At 45.3% G+C, this 16,808-nt stretch overlaps 4 protein-coding genes and 1 pseudogene across 4 annotated transcripts; 2 read left to right on the top strand and 3 right to left on the bottom strand.

Annotated features, from left to right (window-relative positions):
• The first annotated feature begins 1,553 nt into the window (after positions 1-1,553).
• Positions 1,554-3,630, top strand: LOC4334491 (putative UDP-rhamnose:rhamnosyltransferase 1). Its single transcript, XM_015775057.3, has 3 exons — positions 1,554-2,126; positions 2,215-2,718; positions 2,938-3,630. The coding sequence occupies exons 1-3, from the start codon at positions 1,569-1,571 to the stop codon at positions 3,496-3,498; spliced, it is 1,623 nt and encodes a 540-aa protein (XP_015630543.2). The 5' UTR covers positions 1,554-1,568; the 3' UTR covers positions 3,499-3,630.
• A 921-nt stretch (positions 3,631-4,551) lies between these two features.
• Positions 4,552-9,803, bottom strand: LOC4334490 (T-complex protein 1 subunit theta). Its single transcript, XM_015775056.3, has 13 exons — positions 9,515-9,803; positions 8,716-8,978; positions 8,469-8,615; positions 8,225-8,386; positions 7,381-7,458; positions 6,677-6,810; positions 6,365-6,437; positions 6,210-6,287; positions 6,015-6,137; positions 5,822-5,916; positions 5,207-5,416; positions 4,967-5,024; positions 4,552-4,871 (listed from the first exon to the last, which is right to left on the bottom strand). The coding sequence occupies exons 1-13, from the start codon at positions 9,666-9,668 to the stop codon at positions 4,806-4,808; spliced, it is 1,641 nt and encodes a 546-aa protein (XP_015630542.1). The 5' UTR covers positions 9,669-9,803; the 3' UTR covers positions 4,552-4,805.
• A 672-nt stretch (positions 9,804-10,475) lies between these two features.
• On the bottom strand, positions 10,476-11,418 carry LOC4334489 (germin-like protein 3-8). Its single transcript, XM_015774654.3, has one exon. The coding sequence runs from the start codon at positions 11,374-11,376 to the stop codon at positions 10,681-10,683; it is 696 nt and encodes a 231-aa protein (XP_015630140.1). The 5' UTR covers positions 11,377-11,418; the 3' UTR covers positions 10,476-10,680.
• Positions 11,419-11,737: 319 nt separating this feature from the next.
• LOC107278169 (germin-like protein 3-8) lies at positions 11,738-13,836 on the top strand (annotated as a pseudogene).
• Positions 13,837-15,231: 1,395 nt separating this feature from the next.
• On the bottom strand, positions 15,232-16,088 carry LOC4334487 (germin-like protein 3-7). The gene has a single exon (NM_001418845.1). It carries the CDS (start codon positions 16,077-16,079, stop codon positions 15,378-15,380), a length of 702 nt encoding a protein of 233 aa, NP_001405774.1. The 5' UTR covers positions 16,080-16,088; the 3' UTR covers positions 15,232-15,377.
• Between the last annotated feature and the right edge of the window lie 720 nt (positions 16,089-16,808).

Genomic DNA, 16,808 nt, shown 5'->3' with positions numbered 1-16,808 from the left:
ATCTCATCTCGAAGCCATCAGCCCACTCCGTCGTCTTCACATGGGCCTCCGTTTTGCTTTGTGCTCACGTCGTCTTCAAACGGGCTGGGCGGGCCGCTTGTATCTTGAGTTGCTGAACAAAAGAGAATAGGGACATTTACAATTTTACCACTATTTTTTTCACTTTTACAAGTATGTCACTCGAATAACAGTTCTGGTGATATTTTTTAATACTTCGGTGGTAGCCTTACAATAATTATTCAAACTTCTAATAGCGTCCCATAAATAGAGATTACACTTATACTCTCTCTGTCAAAAAAAGAATCCAATCTTCGAGATGAATCTGGACACAATATATGCTCATATTTATTCTTAGAATTGGATTTTTATGAGATAGAGAGGAGTATATTTGAGTGGTGAGAAATTGTAATAGCAGCCCATAAACTGACAAACAGAGATAGGGGACTGCTAATGCGCGGGTGATCGCTGGGAACGATCACCCGCACCCGCTCCCCCTATACGTACGTCCCTCTTCTCCCCCTCTCTTCCCTACTACAGTAAACCACAATTTTTTTTAAAAAAAAATAAAAGTTAGAAAAATTTATGTAAAGAAATACTATATATAAAAAATTTGAATTCAAATTCAAATTTGAATCGGGTATATAAACTTTTGACTTACAAACTTTGGGTCTATAAACTTTAGGTGTATAAACTTTAGATGCATAGAAATACTATATATAGAAAATATTTGAATTCAAATTCAAATTTGAATCGGATATAATTCAAATTCAAATTTGAAACTGGTATATAAACTTTTGACTTATAAACTTTAGGTCTATAAACTTTAGGTGTATAAACTTTAGAGTATAGAAATACTATATATAAAAAAATATTTGAATTCAAATTTAAATTTGAATCGGATATATAAACTTTTGACTTATAAACTTTTGGTCTCTAAACTTTATATATGTAAACTTGAGGTATATAAACTTTAGGTGTATAAATTTACTAAAATAGGAAAGTAATGCGGTACCAAAAAAAGGAAACCAGGTGGAGGGAGGGAGGGGGGAGGTGATCGCCACCCCATCCCCAGGGCGATCGATCGCCCAACAGCATTTCCGACAGAGATAACATTTCCATCTATGATTGACGAGAGTATGAATAATCATTGTTTCTGCGCAGTGACTTGTAAGTTAGACTGCTTCCTCCAGTTTTAACTACCTGTCAATGTTGATCAATATAATTTCAGCTTGGATCATCAACAAATTTTGATTGGTCAGATCATAACGTGATAAGTATTTCAACCCAAAAATTGGTAGTCCTACATGTTATTGAGATATCGATGGTATATCTCAAACTTTGCAAAATTATAATAGCATGGTTCCAATTTAAAAAAAAAAAAGCTACAGTACACTTATTTGCCGTGAGACTACATCACGAGACAAATTTATAGCTACAATTATCATTGTACTCAAAAGTTGTTGCGACTTGATCACATCCCAGATGATGTTTACTTGGGAGCCAACAAGGATTTCTAGAATTTTAAAATCCGCGCACGAGGAGCGCGAGCTGCAACGTTGCACCTTAGAATGACGCGCGACAAAGCTGAAAGCTCCTTAAAATTATGGACGCCCACGACACACACGGACACGCGTTGCTACCTCGCCATTGGAGAACCAGTTTGCTCTAGCTGCTCCGGCCGCGACGCCGCCGTTGCACCGGCCGGCACGATGGGAGACGGCGGCGGCGGCGGGCTCGACGTGGTGGTGTTCCCGTGGCTGGCGTTCGGGCACATGATCCCCTACCTCGAGCTGTCCAAGAGGCTGGCGGCGAGGGGCCACGACGTCACGTTCGTCTCCACGCCGCGGAACGTGTCCAGGCTCCCGCCGGTGCCGGCGGGCTTGTCTGCGCGTCTCCGGTTCGTGTCGCTGCCGATGCCGCCGGTGGACGGGCTGCCGGAGGGAGCCGAGTCGACGGCCGACGTGCCGCCGGGGAACGACGAGCTCATCAAGAAGGCGTGCGACGGCCTCGCCGCCCCGTTCGCCGCGTTCATGGCGGATCTCGTCGCCGCCGGTGGGAGGAAGCCGGATTGGATCATAATCGACTTCGCCTACCACTGGCTCCCGCCCATCGCCGCCGAGCACAATGTACGCACGCGCGCTCGCACGTTTCAGTATTTTTGTCTTGAGTATTTGATCGAACACCTGGCGCGCGCGCGCATGGCGGTGCATGCAGGTGCCGTGCGCCGTGTTCCTGATCGTGCAGGCCGCGGCGATCGCGTTTCTGGGGCCGAGGTGGGCGAACGCCGCGCACCCGCGCGCGCCGCTGGACTTCACCGCGCCGCCGAGGTGGTTCCCTCCACCTTCCGCCATGGCGTACCGCCGCAACGAGGCGAGGTGGGTCGTCGGCGCCTTCCGGCCCAACGCCTCCGGCGTGTCCGACATTGAGCGCATGTGGCGCACCATCGAGAGCTGCCGCTTCACCATCTACCGGAGCTGCGACGAGGTCGAGCCTGGGGTGCTAGCCCTCCTCATCGACCTCTTCCGTCGGCCCGCCGTCCCAGCCGGGATCCTTCTGACGCCGCCGCCCGACCTCGCCGCCGCCGACGACGACGACGTCGACGGCGGAAGCTCAGCTGACCGTGCCGAGACGCTCCGGTGGCTCGACGAGCAGCCGACCAAGTCGGTCATCTACGTGGCGCTGGGGAGCGAGGCGCCGGTGACGGCAAAGAACCTGCAGGTAGGGGTGCAAGTAGGCTTGTCAACGAACCCGTTTAAAGACAAAATTAGTGTATAGCCTATGGGTTTGACTTGCGGATGATCTATTAATTTTATATATCAACCCACTTATATATCTTAGATGTGACAAGATAAGCCACTACATGAAAACCTATAAATTATTATTTATTTGACCTATAATTGAATTCGCTGGTCAACCTGCTTGCATTGCTACCTGCAGGAGCTCGCACTGGGGCTGGAGCTCGCTGGCGTGCGCTTCCTGTGGGCGCTCCGGAAACCGGCGGCGGGAACGCTGAGCCACGCCTCCGCCGCCGACGCCGACGAGCTCCTCCCCGACGGGTTCGAGGAGCGGACGCGCGGGCGCGGCGTGGTGTGGACGGGGTGGGTGCCGCAGGTGGAGGTGCTCGCGCACGCCGCGGTGGGCGCGTTCCTGACGCACTGCGGCTGGGGCTCCACCATCGAGAGCCTCGTGTTCGGCCACCCGCTGGTGATGCTGCCGTTCGTCGTCGACCAGGGCCTCGTCGCGCGGGCGATGGCGGAGAGGGGCGTCGGCGTGGAGGTCGCCAGGGAGGACGACGACGAGGGCTCGTTCGGCCGGCACGACGTCGCCGCGGCGGTGCGGCGCGTCATGGTGGAGGATGAACGCAAGGTGTTCGGCGAAAACGCCAGGAAAATGAAGGAAGCGGTTGGGGATCAGCGACGGCAGGAGCAGTACTTCGACGAGCTGGTGGAGCGCCTCCACACCGGAGGAGGGGAGATCAATGACGAAAAATACTGTTAAAATGCGTGTTAATTCTGTGGTGAATAATAAGAGCCTGATAACATTGTCAAGCCTAATATGAGATGTTTATATTACACTGTGGACGTACACGCATGTACACCATACATTGGCAATAATAAGATTGTCAAAGCAGCAAGGTTTGCATGGGATGTTTTTTTTTTTTGAATTGCATGGAAGATGCACAAGTGCACACACTATATATGCAACATCACACCAAAATATCACCAAAGATGTTTCCTAACACACACTCAAAGAGACATAAACCGCTAAAATCTTGTTGACATCATACTAGCGTGTACGTAATATCTGTGGTTACCAGGATTTAAATCCTGGTGATTAAAGTCAACCACCCACCATTTCACCATTATATTAATGGTGTTTCCCCTAGCATGAGATATTTTCCCTCTTATTTTCTCTTTTGTGCAGATGTTGCCACATTTAATTTTATAAAAGTAATCAAATTTTAAATATCTGACTTAACAAATGTAAAACGCCTTATGATATAAAATAAATGAAGTATAAAGAATTATTTTATTGTATTTGAAAAAAAAATCCTCCCAAGATATGAGGGCCTGCTCTGCTGGCCCATGGTATGTGAAAATGGAATGGAGAAGCATTCTATTTCACTACCGTGTTTTATGTAGTGTCATTTCTTGTTTTCAAAAAATATGGATTGGGAAGGTGTAACAGAGATGCATCCATGGTTTGAAGGTGCCATAAAATGTTGGAGATTAAAAGCCAAACAGAGGCAGAATAGGCAATGCATACACCCTTCGTTCTAAAAATAACTTCTGATGATAAATCTAGATAAAGTGTCCCTATAAGTAGATCTTTTTTTTTTACGGAGAAGACTTATATTAAACGACCCATGAGCAAAGATCTGATTATTAGACATTGAATCGGTTATGAAGTGTAATGTTCAAGAAATGACAAACTGCAGATGCGTCATCGTAGCACATAGTACCTCTGTCGCAAAAATACAAGCGTAAGTGATTCATCATACCGTAGAACAAAAAAGAGTTCAGCGCAACAAAGAAAAAAGATACTTCGGCATACAAATCTGAAAGAACAAATCCTTTTTAGAGCTAACCATTTTGATACATTGGCATGATAATAATACACCGAGACAAACTCACAAACACATACCCCGCAGAAAATCAGCTCAACCATGCAGCCCCCACCCAAACGTGCTGTCCAGGCACCAAAATCTTCCTACTGAACCAAACTTATAAATAAGATAAAAAAGAGGTCTACTTCGGAGAAACCTCAGAACACGGTAAACATGGAAAATATAGCACGGTAGCAAACTAATCTTCGTCCATTCCAGGCTGAGCATCTCTCCTTGGCCCTCCTGCTGGCTTTGCCATGATGATCTGCATAATTCATGTGCACAAGCATTAGCATATGGGAATGATGAAACGATTTCACTTCATTTTTAACACAGCCAACAGTACAAGATTGCTCTTACCTGGTCAACCCGCAGTACAGTACATGCAGCATCCGCAGAGTATTTTAGAGCGAATAACCTGATGAGAGAAAAGAACACACATGATATGAGGTTGGCCAACTTGCTTAAGTCTCGCCAGTAAACATGCAAATAATAAAAAAAATGAATACATGGGTATCACGAAAAGTAAAAAACAGCGTGCTTCCCATACAGTACGTGCACCTATTATGCCATACTGGAAGGTTATGGCATATGACTTACTTTGTAACATAAAGGTCCCATATTTTCATGATTGAGACATCCTTGCAACCACCTTCTTCCAAGTCAATACCAACTTTCGTATTCCCACCAGCATGTTCAGCATAAAGGGAAGATATTATCTCCATAGCACTAAGCCCAGCATTTTCAGCCAGGGTTCTTGGAACCATTTCAAAACTTTCAGCAAATTTTGCAATGGCATACTGGTCCAACCTGCATAATTGTTAACTATCAATATAGGAAGCAAAAAGCAACAATGTATATACTAAGGACAATGAACATCATAAACCAAGGTACATAAACAGATGCTCATGAATCAAATGTATCAGGCATACTGACGTATAAAACTCTAGAAAACTACAAGCGAATTCATTTTTTTTAAAAAAAATCCAGATGGGTTAGGCAGTATGGACACCTCAATATATAAGTAAGCTGCACCTGGACTTCAGATAGTTTAATTCAAATATTACAGGAGAACATTAGCAATAGGGCTTATTATATTTATTGACAGTCGACTGGAAACAACAAAAGTTTGTCAGACCAAAAGTAGTAAAAAATGGAACATATTTTTATCATCATGTTCCACACATGAAAATTTTGTCTAACAAATATACTTACCCTGTTTCCTTCAGAGAAAATTCCTTCAATCTCCTTGCCAATTCTATTTCTGTTGCAGCAGCTCCAGGAATAATCCGACTATCCCTGCACATTGACTGTATAAACACCAACAGTCAGGTAACCTGTTAGCTAATTAAATAAGAGTAGCATGTATGTTCCAAAACAATGACAGGAAGTTGATTTACAGTCATACCTTGTAAGTATTCACACCATCATCAACAGCTCTTTCAAGATCATCCAATATACTATCGGTGCTGCCTCTTAAGACAACCGTAGCCACTGAGTTTCCACCTTCTTCATTCTTGACAACAGTTACCTATAAAGAATTAAACGTGGTAAGAAGAATGAAGTCATGTCTATTGGAAAGGAACAGAGGCATGAAACATACTCGGGCACCACCGATCTCTTCCACCGAAACAGAGTCTGCATATCCTAATTCATCCGCATTTGGTCGGCTGAGTTTCAACTGTTTTTGAAAGAGCACATGCATCAGCATATACATACTACTGTGCAATTGAACAAAAGCTTGAGATCAGAACTTACAAGTGCAATGGACCCTGTAGTACGGCAAAATCTTCTCAGTTCAAATTTTGAACTGATTCTAAGAACCATTAGCCTGCAAATAAATAGAATGGTAAGTACTACTGTAAAACAGAACCTAATCATAATCATTACAGTGACCCAACTTTGAGACACCTTTCAACATCAACATTAGAACTTCCATCTGAGGATTTCAGTTGAGTAGAGTATTTATAATATTTTCAGTTTTGAGATGTAAATAAGAAGTTGCAAAAAAGAAGAAGAGAGAATTATATAACATATCAAGCCCATTCACATAAGATGCAAAGAACTGACTTGTAACGCTCACAGAAATGCAGTGCCATGTCGCCAACTGCTGCTCCACTGACAATAACCTTTGCACCCGAGTCAGCAACAGCTTTGATAAGCTCCTCCACCTTAGCTTCCTCAGTCTTAGCATAGTTTTCTAGCTGCACAACAGTACAAGTATGAGTGCCTACTCTGCAGAAGATATTTGTGGAAGACAGTGCTTTTGATAAACTACAGAAGCAAGAACCCTGTGCTGGTCAGAACATACTAGGATATTGAGTTATAATTGCAACTAGGGCTCATTGGTATTTTACAACCTACAAAATAGATTATAAGTGGAAACTAGCTTAATGCCCATGCTTTGCTACGGATAAAATAAAATAAAATATTTTTTTCATGAAATGTGTTAACACCTTTCTGCTATTGGGAATATTCACTTATATGTGGCTATCCATTTAGATTTGATGTTTTATCAATATTAAGAAGTTCAAGGGGTAATTTGTATTTTTTTAAAGGTGTAAAGGCACACACACGGAAAGAAGTTCAAAAAATAAACAAAAGAAAGCAAAATAATAATTAGAAGATAACACTGTAATGGATTAGTCTATAAATGAGAATGGGTAATATAATAGAACACATAACTTGAAAGTTGAAACTCGAACTATACTAACTGCAGTAAAACGTTCGTGATAATTAGGCCAAAAAACGATGTTTCTTTATTAAGAACATACCTGCTCAGCAGAATGTATCAAAACAGTTCCCTTGGTTTCAGTTGCAGAAGTATCAACACCGCCAGCAAATACTGCAATCTGATTGATTTAGAAATTAGAGCAGATATTGACCGGCATTGTATAGAGAAGATCATGTAACTTGGATTGGCTAAGACTACAATGTGCATACAGTGCATGAATACATGAATAGGTCTACAAGGTTGCAGTTTATTGTAATGTAGGTGTACAGCTTCTAATTGACCATGTACCATATGTAAGATTATTGAGCACATCAACAAAAAAACTGTAAAAATGCCACAGGTATTCTAAAGAAGGTTTGCTACTACTATGCCATATACAAGGAAAGAAGAATGTTATCATGCAATTCCTAATTAAGCCATATGATCATAACTAGGTGGAGACCAATTGAAGACTGACTACCAAATTTTAGAACCCTGCTACCTTCAAAGCTTGTTAGCAAGATATATTCCATTAAATGTAACCACCAAGCAAGCCTTGAGAAAATCCTTTACATCATCAGTGTGAAATGACAAAGAAAAATAAGTATCATATCTCAAATCAAAATTTCAAAAAGATGAATTATTTAGTTATTACTATCGATTTTATGGTGGGAAGCTACAAAGAATAGAATAACAAATATTTGATCCCAAGTGATGATATGCTTCATCCATGAAAGGGATGAGAAAGGAAAATATATGTTAACACCACCTAATGTATGATAGTATACAGTGTGGAAACAGCCCTCACTATAAAAGCATGACAGTATCATCAATCGAAAATAGATAATGTATCAACAGACTGCCAAAAGACACACCACCAATTAAGTGTAACATTTAGTTGTCACCTTTGCCTTCTCCACCCTTTTGATGCTCCCAACAGCGTCATTTTTCAGAACCATCCCCCGGACTACAGAAGAGTTGTGCAAACCACCTCCAAGTAGTTTCGCAACTCTAACATTGTCAACGTTGAAGTTAGCAGGATTTTTCGGGCAGACTTGCATACAGGCCTGAAAATCCATGGTAAAAAACCAGCTATTAGTTGTTAAGAAATGAGCTCCCTCTCACATAAGATGGTAAGAATTGTCTTACATCAGCCACAAGAGGGCACAATATATCCTCCTGACCGAATTGCTTGCTCGCAACTGCAGATCTCATCAGCAACACAACCTCCTCCTTGTTCCTCACATCCATGTTCTCTGAACCTTTCTCCACAAGATCTTCCAAGATCTCAACAGTCTGCGCATTGCAGATGCAAATGCATGAATAACTAGCCTGCCATCAGGCAACAGGTTTTTTTAATCAATATAAGGCCAGCTCAATCGGGAGGGTAAGTAACCTTATTAATGGCCTTGGTGTAGCCAATGATGATCTCACTTGGATGCAACCCCATCCTGATAAGCTCCTCGGCCTTCTCAAGCAGTTCACCAGCAAAAGATATGGTGAGGTTAGCTCCATCACCGATTTCCTCCTGCTGAGCCCTGCCAGCTAGTACCAGGATCTTAGCAGCAGGGTGCTGGACCTCGAGCTCATTCACAATTGTTGCAGCATCGTTCGTGACAAAGAGCTTGTCGAGATGGTTAATGACCATCTTATTCATTCCTACCAAAACAAAACAGCGATGCTGTTAAGAAACTAGCTTCTGATACTAACATGAATCTGTCAGATATTATACATCACAGAAAAATGTAGCGCAGGAGCATGTTTACTGCTGGCCTCTAACAATAAATCGCTGAAAAATTAACTGAACTCAACCTAAAACCGCAAGACAGGCACCACAATTTTTTAGTGTCCAAAAGATCCACAACTTTTCTCTGCACCATTAAATTAGCTAAATGTGAAACACTACTAACGACTTCATCACAATACTGTCTTCAACCTCATTACCTAAGGGTTGAACAAACAAAAGCTCATCTTTTCTGCAGCTAAATAATTAACACACTGTGGATGCAGCAACAAGGGCCATAGCCTAACCATTTCTACCGTACCACCACATCACGCGCGCGACACTCCCCAGATTTGATATATCGATCGAGTCCGCCGTGGCACATCGCTAGATCCCAAACTTCTCGGATCAAAACGCGGGCAACGAAGACGCCGGAGCACAGAGCGGGGAAGGAGAGGGAAGGGGGCCTCACCGTTGGGGCCGAGGGAGGTGCGGGTGATGGCGGAGAGCTCGCGGCAGGCGTCGATGTTCTTGAGGACGGCCTCATCGAGGCCGGAGAGGTGCTTGTGCCCCTCCTTGAGCATGGACTGGATCCCGTACCCCGGCATCGCGCCCAGCCCCACCATCGTCGGCGGCGGATGAGATCGGTGACGGCCGCGGAGGAGGAGGAGAAGGAGGCGGCGGCGGCGGCGGCGGCGAAGCGGATCAAAAACCCTAGTGTGGGCGGGCGATGCGCGAGTGTTGGGGAGAAGGGAAAAGGGAGGAGGGAGAAGGGAGAGGCCGGCGAGTTCTAGAACCAGCAGGTTACCTGTGGGCCTGCATTTTGGGCCAAGCCTACTAGGCCCAAATATCCTCGAACTGTAGGCCCGAAAGCTAAATGGACTGAAATGGAAGTGATAGAGCTGAAAGTTAGGTAAAAATAGGCTTAAAACAGGGAAGACAGATTCTAATCACCCAAGTGGATGTCTATCTGTTTATTGCATGATAAATAAATAGTTATAAAAAGTTAAAAATAACATAATAGATCAATATGTAATATATCACTCTATAAATTACAACTTGTAGAAGTTGAATTTTAACTTGGATGTTTATGGAGTTACATATTACATATTGATCGTCATTTTTTTCAAATTTCTTAATAACTATTTAGATTACGTATTAAACGAGTGGACATCCACTTGGGTGATTAAAAGAGTTTCCCTTGAACAGGCCCAAAAGTGAATAATGTAGGCTTGGAGCAAAGCTGGTTTTTGAAACCAGTGGGCTAAAACTAGTTTTTTAAACTAGGTACATGGCCTGTTTAGAAGAGCTCTAGCTCCAAACTTCACTTTAGAGGTGGAGCTAGGGGCTTTAGGTTGTTCCACAATTTTACTTTAGGTTCAGGTTTTGTTCGAGCGATCTTTTGTTCGACATTTGCTACATGTGTATGAGAATTCATCAAATTCGAAATGATCAAATGCACTTTTATTTATTCACGTGCCAAATATATACAGGCAAATATCGTATCAGAATATCAACCGAGAAGCAACGGTATTTACGGGAATAAACATATATTCCACGTAGGAGTACTATATCTTTGTTATCTAGGACAGCTGGGCAAATAGAAGTTTCATCAGCCATGGCGGATGATCAAGACTTCTAGAACTTGGACTTGAGGAGCTTGATGATCTTGGCGTCCACCTGGAAGCTCTTGGCGAGGACGGCGTCGGGTATCTCCGGGTCGGAGCCGAACAGCGTCGACCCGGCGGCCACGACGCCGGGCATCTGGCTGTTGAACGCCGTGATGACCTGGGCGGCGACGCCGCCGACGTTGTACTGGAAGTGGATCATCCCGCGCGGCACGACGAACGTCTCCCCCTCGCCGAGCACCTTGGAGTAGAACTCCCCCGCCGTGCTCACGAACCCGGCGAGCACCCTCCCAGCGACGACGTGGATCAGCTCGGTGGCGCGCGGGTGGCTGTGCAGCGGGTTGACGCCGCCGGGGGCAAGGTCGACGCGGCCGATGGAGACGCCGAGCGTGTTCAGCCCCGGGAACGTCTCCGCGTTCGCCGCCGTCACGTTGAACCCGAACCGGTTGTCCGTGTCGCTGGCGACGGCGAGGCCGGCGAAGAAGAAGTCGTCGGAGACGACCGTGGACGCCGGCTTGCACGGGAAGCCCGGGTAGGCCGGGCACGCCGCCGCCGCGGCGTCGCCGGCGCGGGGGACGACGGCCACGCAGAAGTCCTGCACCGGCTCAGGGTCGGCGATGCAGGTGGAGGCTAGCACGGCGAGCGCCGCCGACAGGACGAGCAGTGGCGCCGACGATGTCCTCGACATGGCTCCGGTGTGCTCCATTGGTGGCGAGTGGTGTGGTGCAAATGCAATGTTATATAGGACGTGAGGAAGGATAAATATTTGGAGGACTTTGAACTGTCTGAATCTTTGAAGGGTAAAGGGTTTAAACTTTAAAAGTCCTCTCTGTTAGTGCAGTACTACTGATTACAGATGATGAGATGAGTACTCTGACTTACCGTGCAAAAAATGACTACTCAGCTTGAGAGATTGACAAATCTTTGGGTGGTAATTCCGTCTATAATTAACCATCATTTCGCTGCATTAGTTGCTATCTTTTAGAGAGCTGTGTTAAGAACTAACTCTTCAAATTGTGGTTGGTGAAATATGAGAGGAACTATATTGAGAGGCAAAGTTTTCAACTATGGTGATTTGCTCATCGAGTGAGTTCCACAAGCTGATCCATGTACTGCTCCTGAGCCCACAACTTGCCCTTCTTCCTCCACCATAACGCGCTGCACGGCTGCACCACTGCGGCGACGTCAGTTTCGGTCGAGAATGAGCTGTTGTCATAGACCTCTACGCCGACGCCTCTCTCCGGCATTGGCGCATTGCTCAACGAGGCCCTGGTTACTTTACCTATCTTCACTCATCATGGAGCCGCGCGTAGTCTAAAAATGTTATTTGTCGTACATACGTTCTAGTGCACACTTTCATATGAAAGTTTTTTATAGAACTTCTTCAATTAAAGTATTTCTATGAAATATATAGATAAATGTTTTTCCGGGTGAAACTTTTGCGGACAAAAAATTTTTGGATGAAAGTTTTTAGGGGGAAAAAAGGGATTTGTTGGGAACGCAAGTGCGTTAAATAGTAGTCCCCATACAATCACCAAATCACCAAGACCATAAATTGACACATCGCATGCCACCAGGGCATAATAAGATTATAAGTCATCGCAACAATATTCAATAATCTCTACGATATACTATATTTTAAAATTTTAGACTCCCGCTATATGTTTCGTGCCAAGACCTTCAATTTCTAACTACGACCTTATGAATCATAATCCGATTACTAGGATCATCCAACGCGTACTGCCACTTTCCAGATCGGTGAAATGGCCATAGTTGAGAACTTTGCCTCTTACAAAATAGTTTCTCACACGTTTCACCAATCACGATTTGGAGAGTTAGAGTTCTCAACAACTATCTAAAAGATAAGTAATTGATGCAACGGGATAATGATTATACACGGAATTACCACCGAAAGGGCCTGTCAATCTCTCACTCTGCGTAGTCGTTTTTTTACGGTAACCATGAGTAGTCACTAGTGATTAATACTGCGTTAACAGTGAGTCAGAGACTTTTTTTTTTTAACCCTTCAAATATTTTTCTTTCATTCTCGAAAAAAAAAATCCTTTCATCACCTCTTGTATAGCATGAAAACTCTACTCATCCCTTAAGGGGATATCCTATTCTTTTTTCATGTCACTTAAAAAATCATAAAAAATAAAAAAATAGTGATATATCACTTCACAAACATACATATTTAAATTTAACTTATAAAAGTAGAAACAAAAATAATAAATTTGACTATAAATAGAACGTGTAATACACGATCAAAATTGTTATCTTTATTTTGAATTATATAAGTCAGATTTTAACTTGTATGTTTGCGAAAAGATATATCATATATTGATCTATCTTGATAAATTTTTTAACTTTTTTATAACTTTTTGAACGTCATGCACACAACTAGAGTATGTCCCATCGGAGGGACAAAAATCCACTTCCTATATAGCATTGCACCCGAATATCAACCTCGTCACCAATGGAGTGCACTGAAGCCATGTCGAGGACATCATCGTCGGCGCCATTGCTCGTCCTGACGCCTGACGGCGGTGCTCGCCGTGCTAGTCTCCACCTGCGTCGCTGACCCTGAGCCGGTGCAGGATTTCTGCGTGGCCGTCGTCCCCTGCGCCGGCGACGCCGCAGCGGGCTCCGGCCTACCCGGGCTTCCCGTGAAAGCCAGAGTCCACGGCGGTCATCTCCGACGACTTCTTCTTCGCCGGCAACACGGAGAACCGGTTCGGGTTCAACGCGACGCTGGGCAACGTGCAGGCGTTCCCGGGGCTGAACACGCTCGGCGTGTCCATCAACCGCGGCGACTTCGCCCCCGGCGGCCTCAACGCGCTGCACAGCCACCCACGCGCCGCCGAGCTGGTGCACGTATCGTCGCCGGTAGTATACTCGTCGGGTTCGTGAGCACGGCGGGGAAGTTCTCTCCAGGGTGCTCGGCGAGGGGGAAACCTTCGTCATCCCGCGCGGGATGATCCACTTCCAGTACAACGTCGGCGACGTCGCCGCCCAGGTCATCACGGCGTTCAACAGCCAGCTGCCCGGCGTCGTGGCCGCCGCGCCGTCGCTGTTCGGCTCCGACCCGGAGATACCCGACGCCGTCCTCGCCGAGAACTACCAGGTGGACGTCAAGATCATCAGGCTCCTCAAGTCCAAGTTCTAGAAGTCTTGATCATCTGCCATAGCTGAAGCTTTGACGCGCAAAAGAATTGCACGTCAATTTCTCCGTTTTATATTATAAGACTTTATAGCATTGTCCACATTCATATATATGCATAAAATTATTAGCATCTATATGAATGTTGACACTATAAAGTCTTGTAATATGAAACGGAGGGGTAGAAGGAAATGGCTGAAGCTTTATGTACATAGCTATCCTATATTATGTGCTCTTTGCACTGATAGCTGTCCTAGATTACATGTACGTACATAGTGCGGACCTATTTGGCATAGCTTCTGCTCCACCCCTTATAGAGCTGGAGCTCAGACAAACAGTTTCAGCTACATAAAAAATGGGAGTGGAGCTAGGTGGAGCTCTCTCACAAAATGAACTTTAGTTGTGGAGCTGGGTTTAGGTAGCTCCATAACTCCACTCCAGACCTAACTCCTAGAGCTAAATTTAGGAGTTGGAGCTGTACCAAACAGACCCTATATGGATACATGTTTATTCCAGTAAATAGCCTTGCTTCTCGCTTGATATTATACTCTGATACGATATTTGCCCATGTATATTTGGCACATGAATGAATAAATAATAAAGTGCATTTGATTATTTCAATTTTGAATACATATTTTATGAATTCAGAAATATAACTTGAGAATAAGACATCATGTTAGAATGTGAGGATAGAAAATACCATATTAATTGAATATAAAGAGAAAAATAGCTATGGCAATACATGCTACTATTGGTATATATCAAATCTCATTCGGTTTGAGGTAGCAGTTCAGATAGGAACTGTAGACTTTTTTCCATTGGTATATGATTCAGACTTCCAAATGGGCGCAGGCTATATTCTGACTTGCACACCAATTTCGGAATTTTCGTTGCGGCCCATTTAGGGGAACAGCGTACTATTGAACTTTCTGGCAAAAGTAGGCCCAGCCCGATTTGTTACTGTCATATGCTTCTCCTTCCGCCGGCGTCGATGGCTGCTTCGCCGCGCGCTGATGGGCGGCCTCCTCATCCCCGCCGGGATACGCCTCCGTTTCCTCCTCCTCGAATCTCTCCGCCGTGCAAGTTTGCGACTCTAAGGCAGTTTATGATTCCTCGCCGCCTCCTCGAATCTCTCCGCCGTGCAAGTTTGCGACTCTAAGGCAGTTTATGATTCTCGCCGCCGCCCGCGGCAGGGGAAGGATTCCGATCACCGGCGGAGAACCAAGCATGGCGCCGCCGCGGCCGCGTCATGGTGGAGGAAGATGGGAAGATGCGTGAAGGGTTGGGTGCAAAATTAGCCGTGGCTGCCGTGCTGTCGTCAAATTCATTTGGTAAATTCTTCTCTAAATTGTTGAGAATTTGATGTCTTTAAGTGATTTTTTCCGATATTTGCTGCATGTATAGGACAATTCAAATTTACTTTATTGATGTGCCAAATGGGCAAATATCGGACCAAAATATCAAACGTGAAACAACTCTATTTACTGTATCTAGGACAGCTAAAGCAAAACAGATATGCTGTAGCCATGGCGGATGAGACGTCAGTGTCACTTCTTGAACTTGGACTTGAGCAGTTTGATGATCTCGGCGTCCACCTGGAAGCTCTTGGCGAGGACGGCGTCGGGGATCTCCGGGTCGGCGCCGAACAGCGCCGTCGCGGCGGGCACGACGCCGGGGAGCTGGCTGTTGAACACCGTCATGGCGCGGGCGGAGGCGTTCCCAGGGTTGTACTGGAAGTGCATCAGCCCGCGCGGGATGGCGAACGTCTCCCCCTCGCCGACCACCTTGGAGTAGTACTTCCCCGCCGTGCTCACGAACCCGACGAGCATCCGGCCGGTGATGACGTGCACCAGCTCGGCGGCGCGCGGGTGGCTGTGCAGCGGGTTGACGCCGCCGGGGGCGAGGTCGACGCGGTTGATGGCGACGCCGAGCGTGTTCAGCGCCGGGAACGCCTCCACGTTGCCCGGCTTCAGGCTGGCCCCGAACGGGTTGTCCGTGCTGCCGGCGGCGGCGAGCCCGGCGAAGAAGAAGTCGTCGGAGACGACCGCGGACGCCGGCTTGCACGGGAAGCCCGGGTATGCCGGCGACGCCTCGCCGCCGGCACGGGGCACGGCCACGCAGAAGTCTTGTATCGGCTCTGGGTCGGCGGCGCAGGTGGAGGCTAGCACGGCGAGCACCGCCACCGTCAAGACGAGCAATGGCGCCGCCGACATGTTTCCGGTGCACTCCATTGATGATGATGAGGACATGAGGTCGATAGTTTTGGTGCCAATGCAATGCTATATAAGTGCATATAGGAGGACGTGTGGAAAGGACAACTTTGTGAAAGCTTTGAAGGGATCAAACATTAAATCACTAAATACATAAAAGGCTCTGTTAGTATTGTGATCATCAATAAGTACTCTTTCCGTCCTAAAATAGAAACACTATTAAGTCAAACATTTTTAATTTTTACTATTAATAACAAGAAAAGTAGAAAGATCAATCGTATAAAATTGATGTTACTAAATTTATCATTAAACAAACTATCGTAACATGTAGTTACTTTTTATTTAAAATTTTTATAGATATTATTAATCAAAGTAGCATATCAAAGATTATCCAAGAAAAAATGCTAACTATAGCGAGAGTGAGAAATTGACAGGCCCTCGGGCGATTTCCATGCATAATCATCATCAAGCTTTGATCATTACTTTATTGGAGAGTTGTTAAGTATTTAAGTTGTGGTTGGTAAAATGTGATCAAAACTAGATTGTGAGAGAAGCTTTTTCAACCATGTCCGATTTGTCAAGGGGCAGCGCGTCGGATGATCCTGGCCGTCGGATCGCGATTAGACGGCTGCATGATAAGTGGAGATTGGTAAATCGTCCTCATCGTTGACGGACTAACGAGTGACGTGGACAGGATGTGGTCTGGTAGAATAGACCTGGTCACGGAGTGCGAGATGAGCATATTGTTTTACTTATTCTTATGTTAAT

The sequence above is a fragment of the Oryza sativa genome, chromosome 3 (genome assembly GCF_034140825.1).
Source record: "Oryza sativa Japonica Group chromosome 3, ASM3414082v1".
NCBI lineage: Eukaryota > Viridiplantae > Streptophyta > Magnoliopsida > Poales > Poaceae > Oryza > Oryza sativa.
Note: the sequence above shows the minus strand (reverse complement) of the source record. Positions and strands in the feature narration are given on the sequence as shown.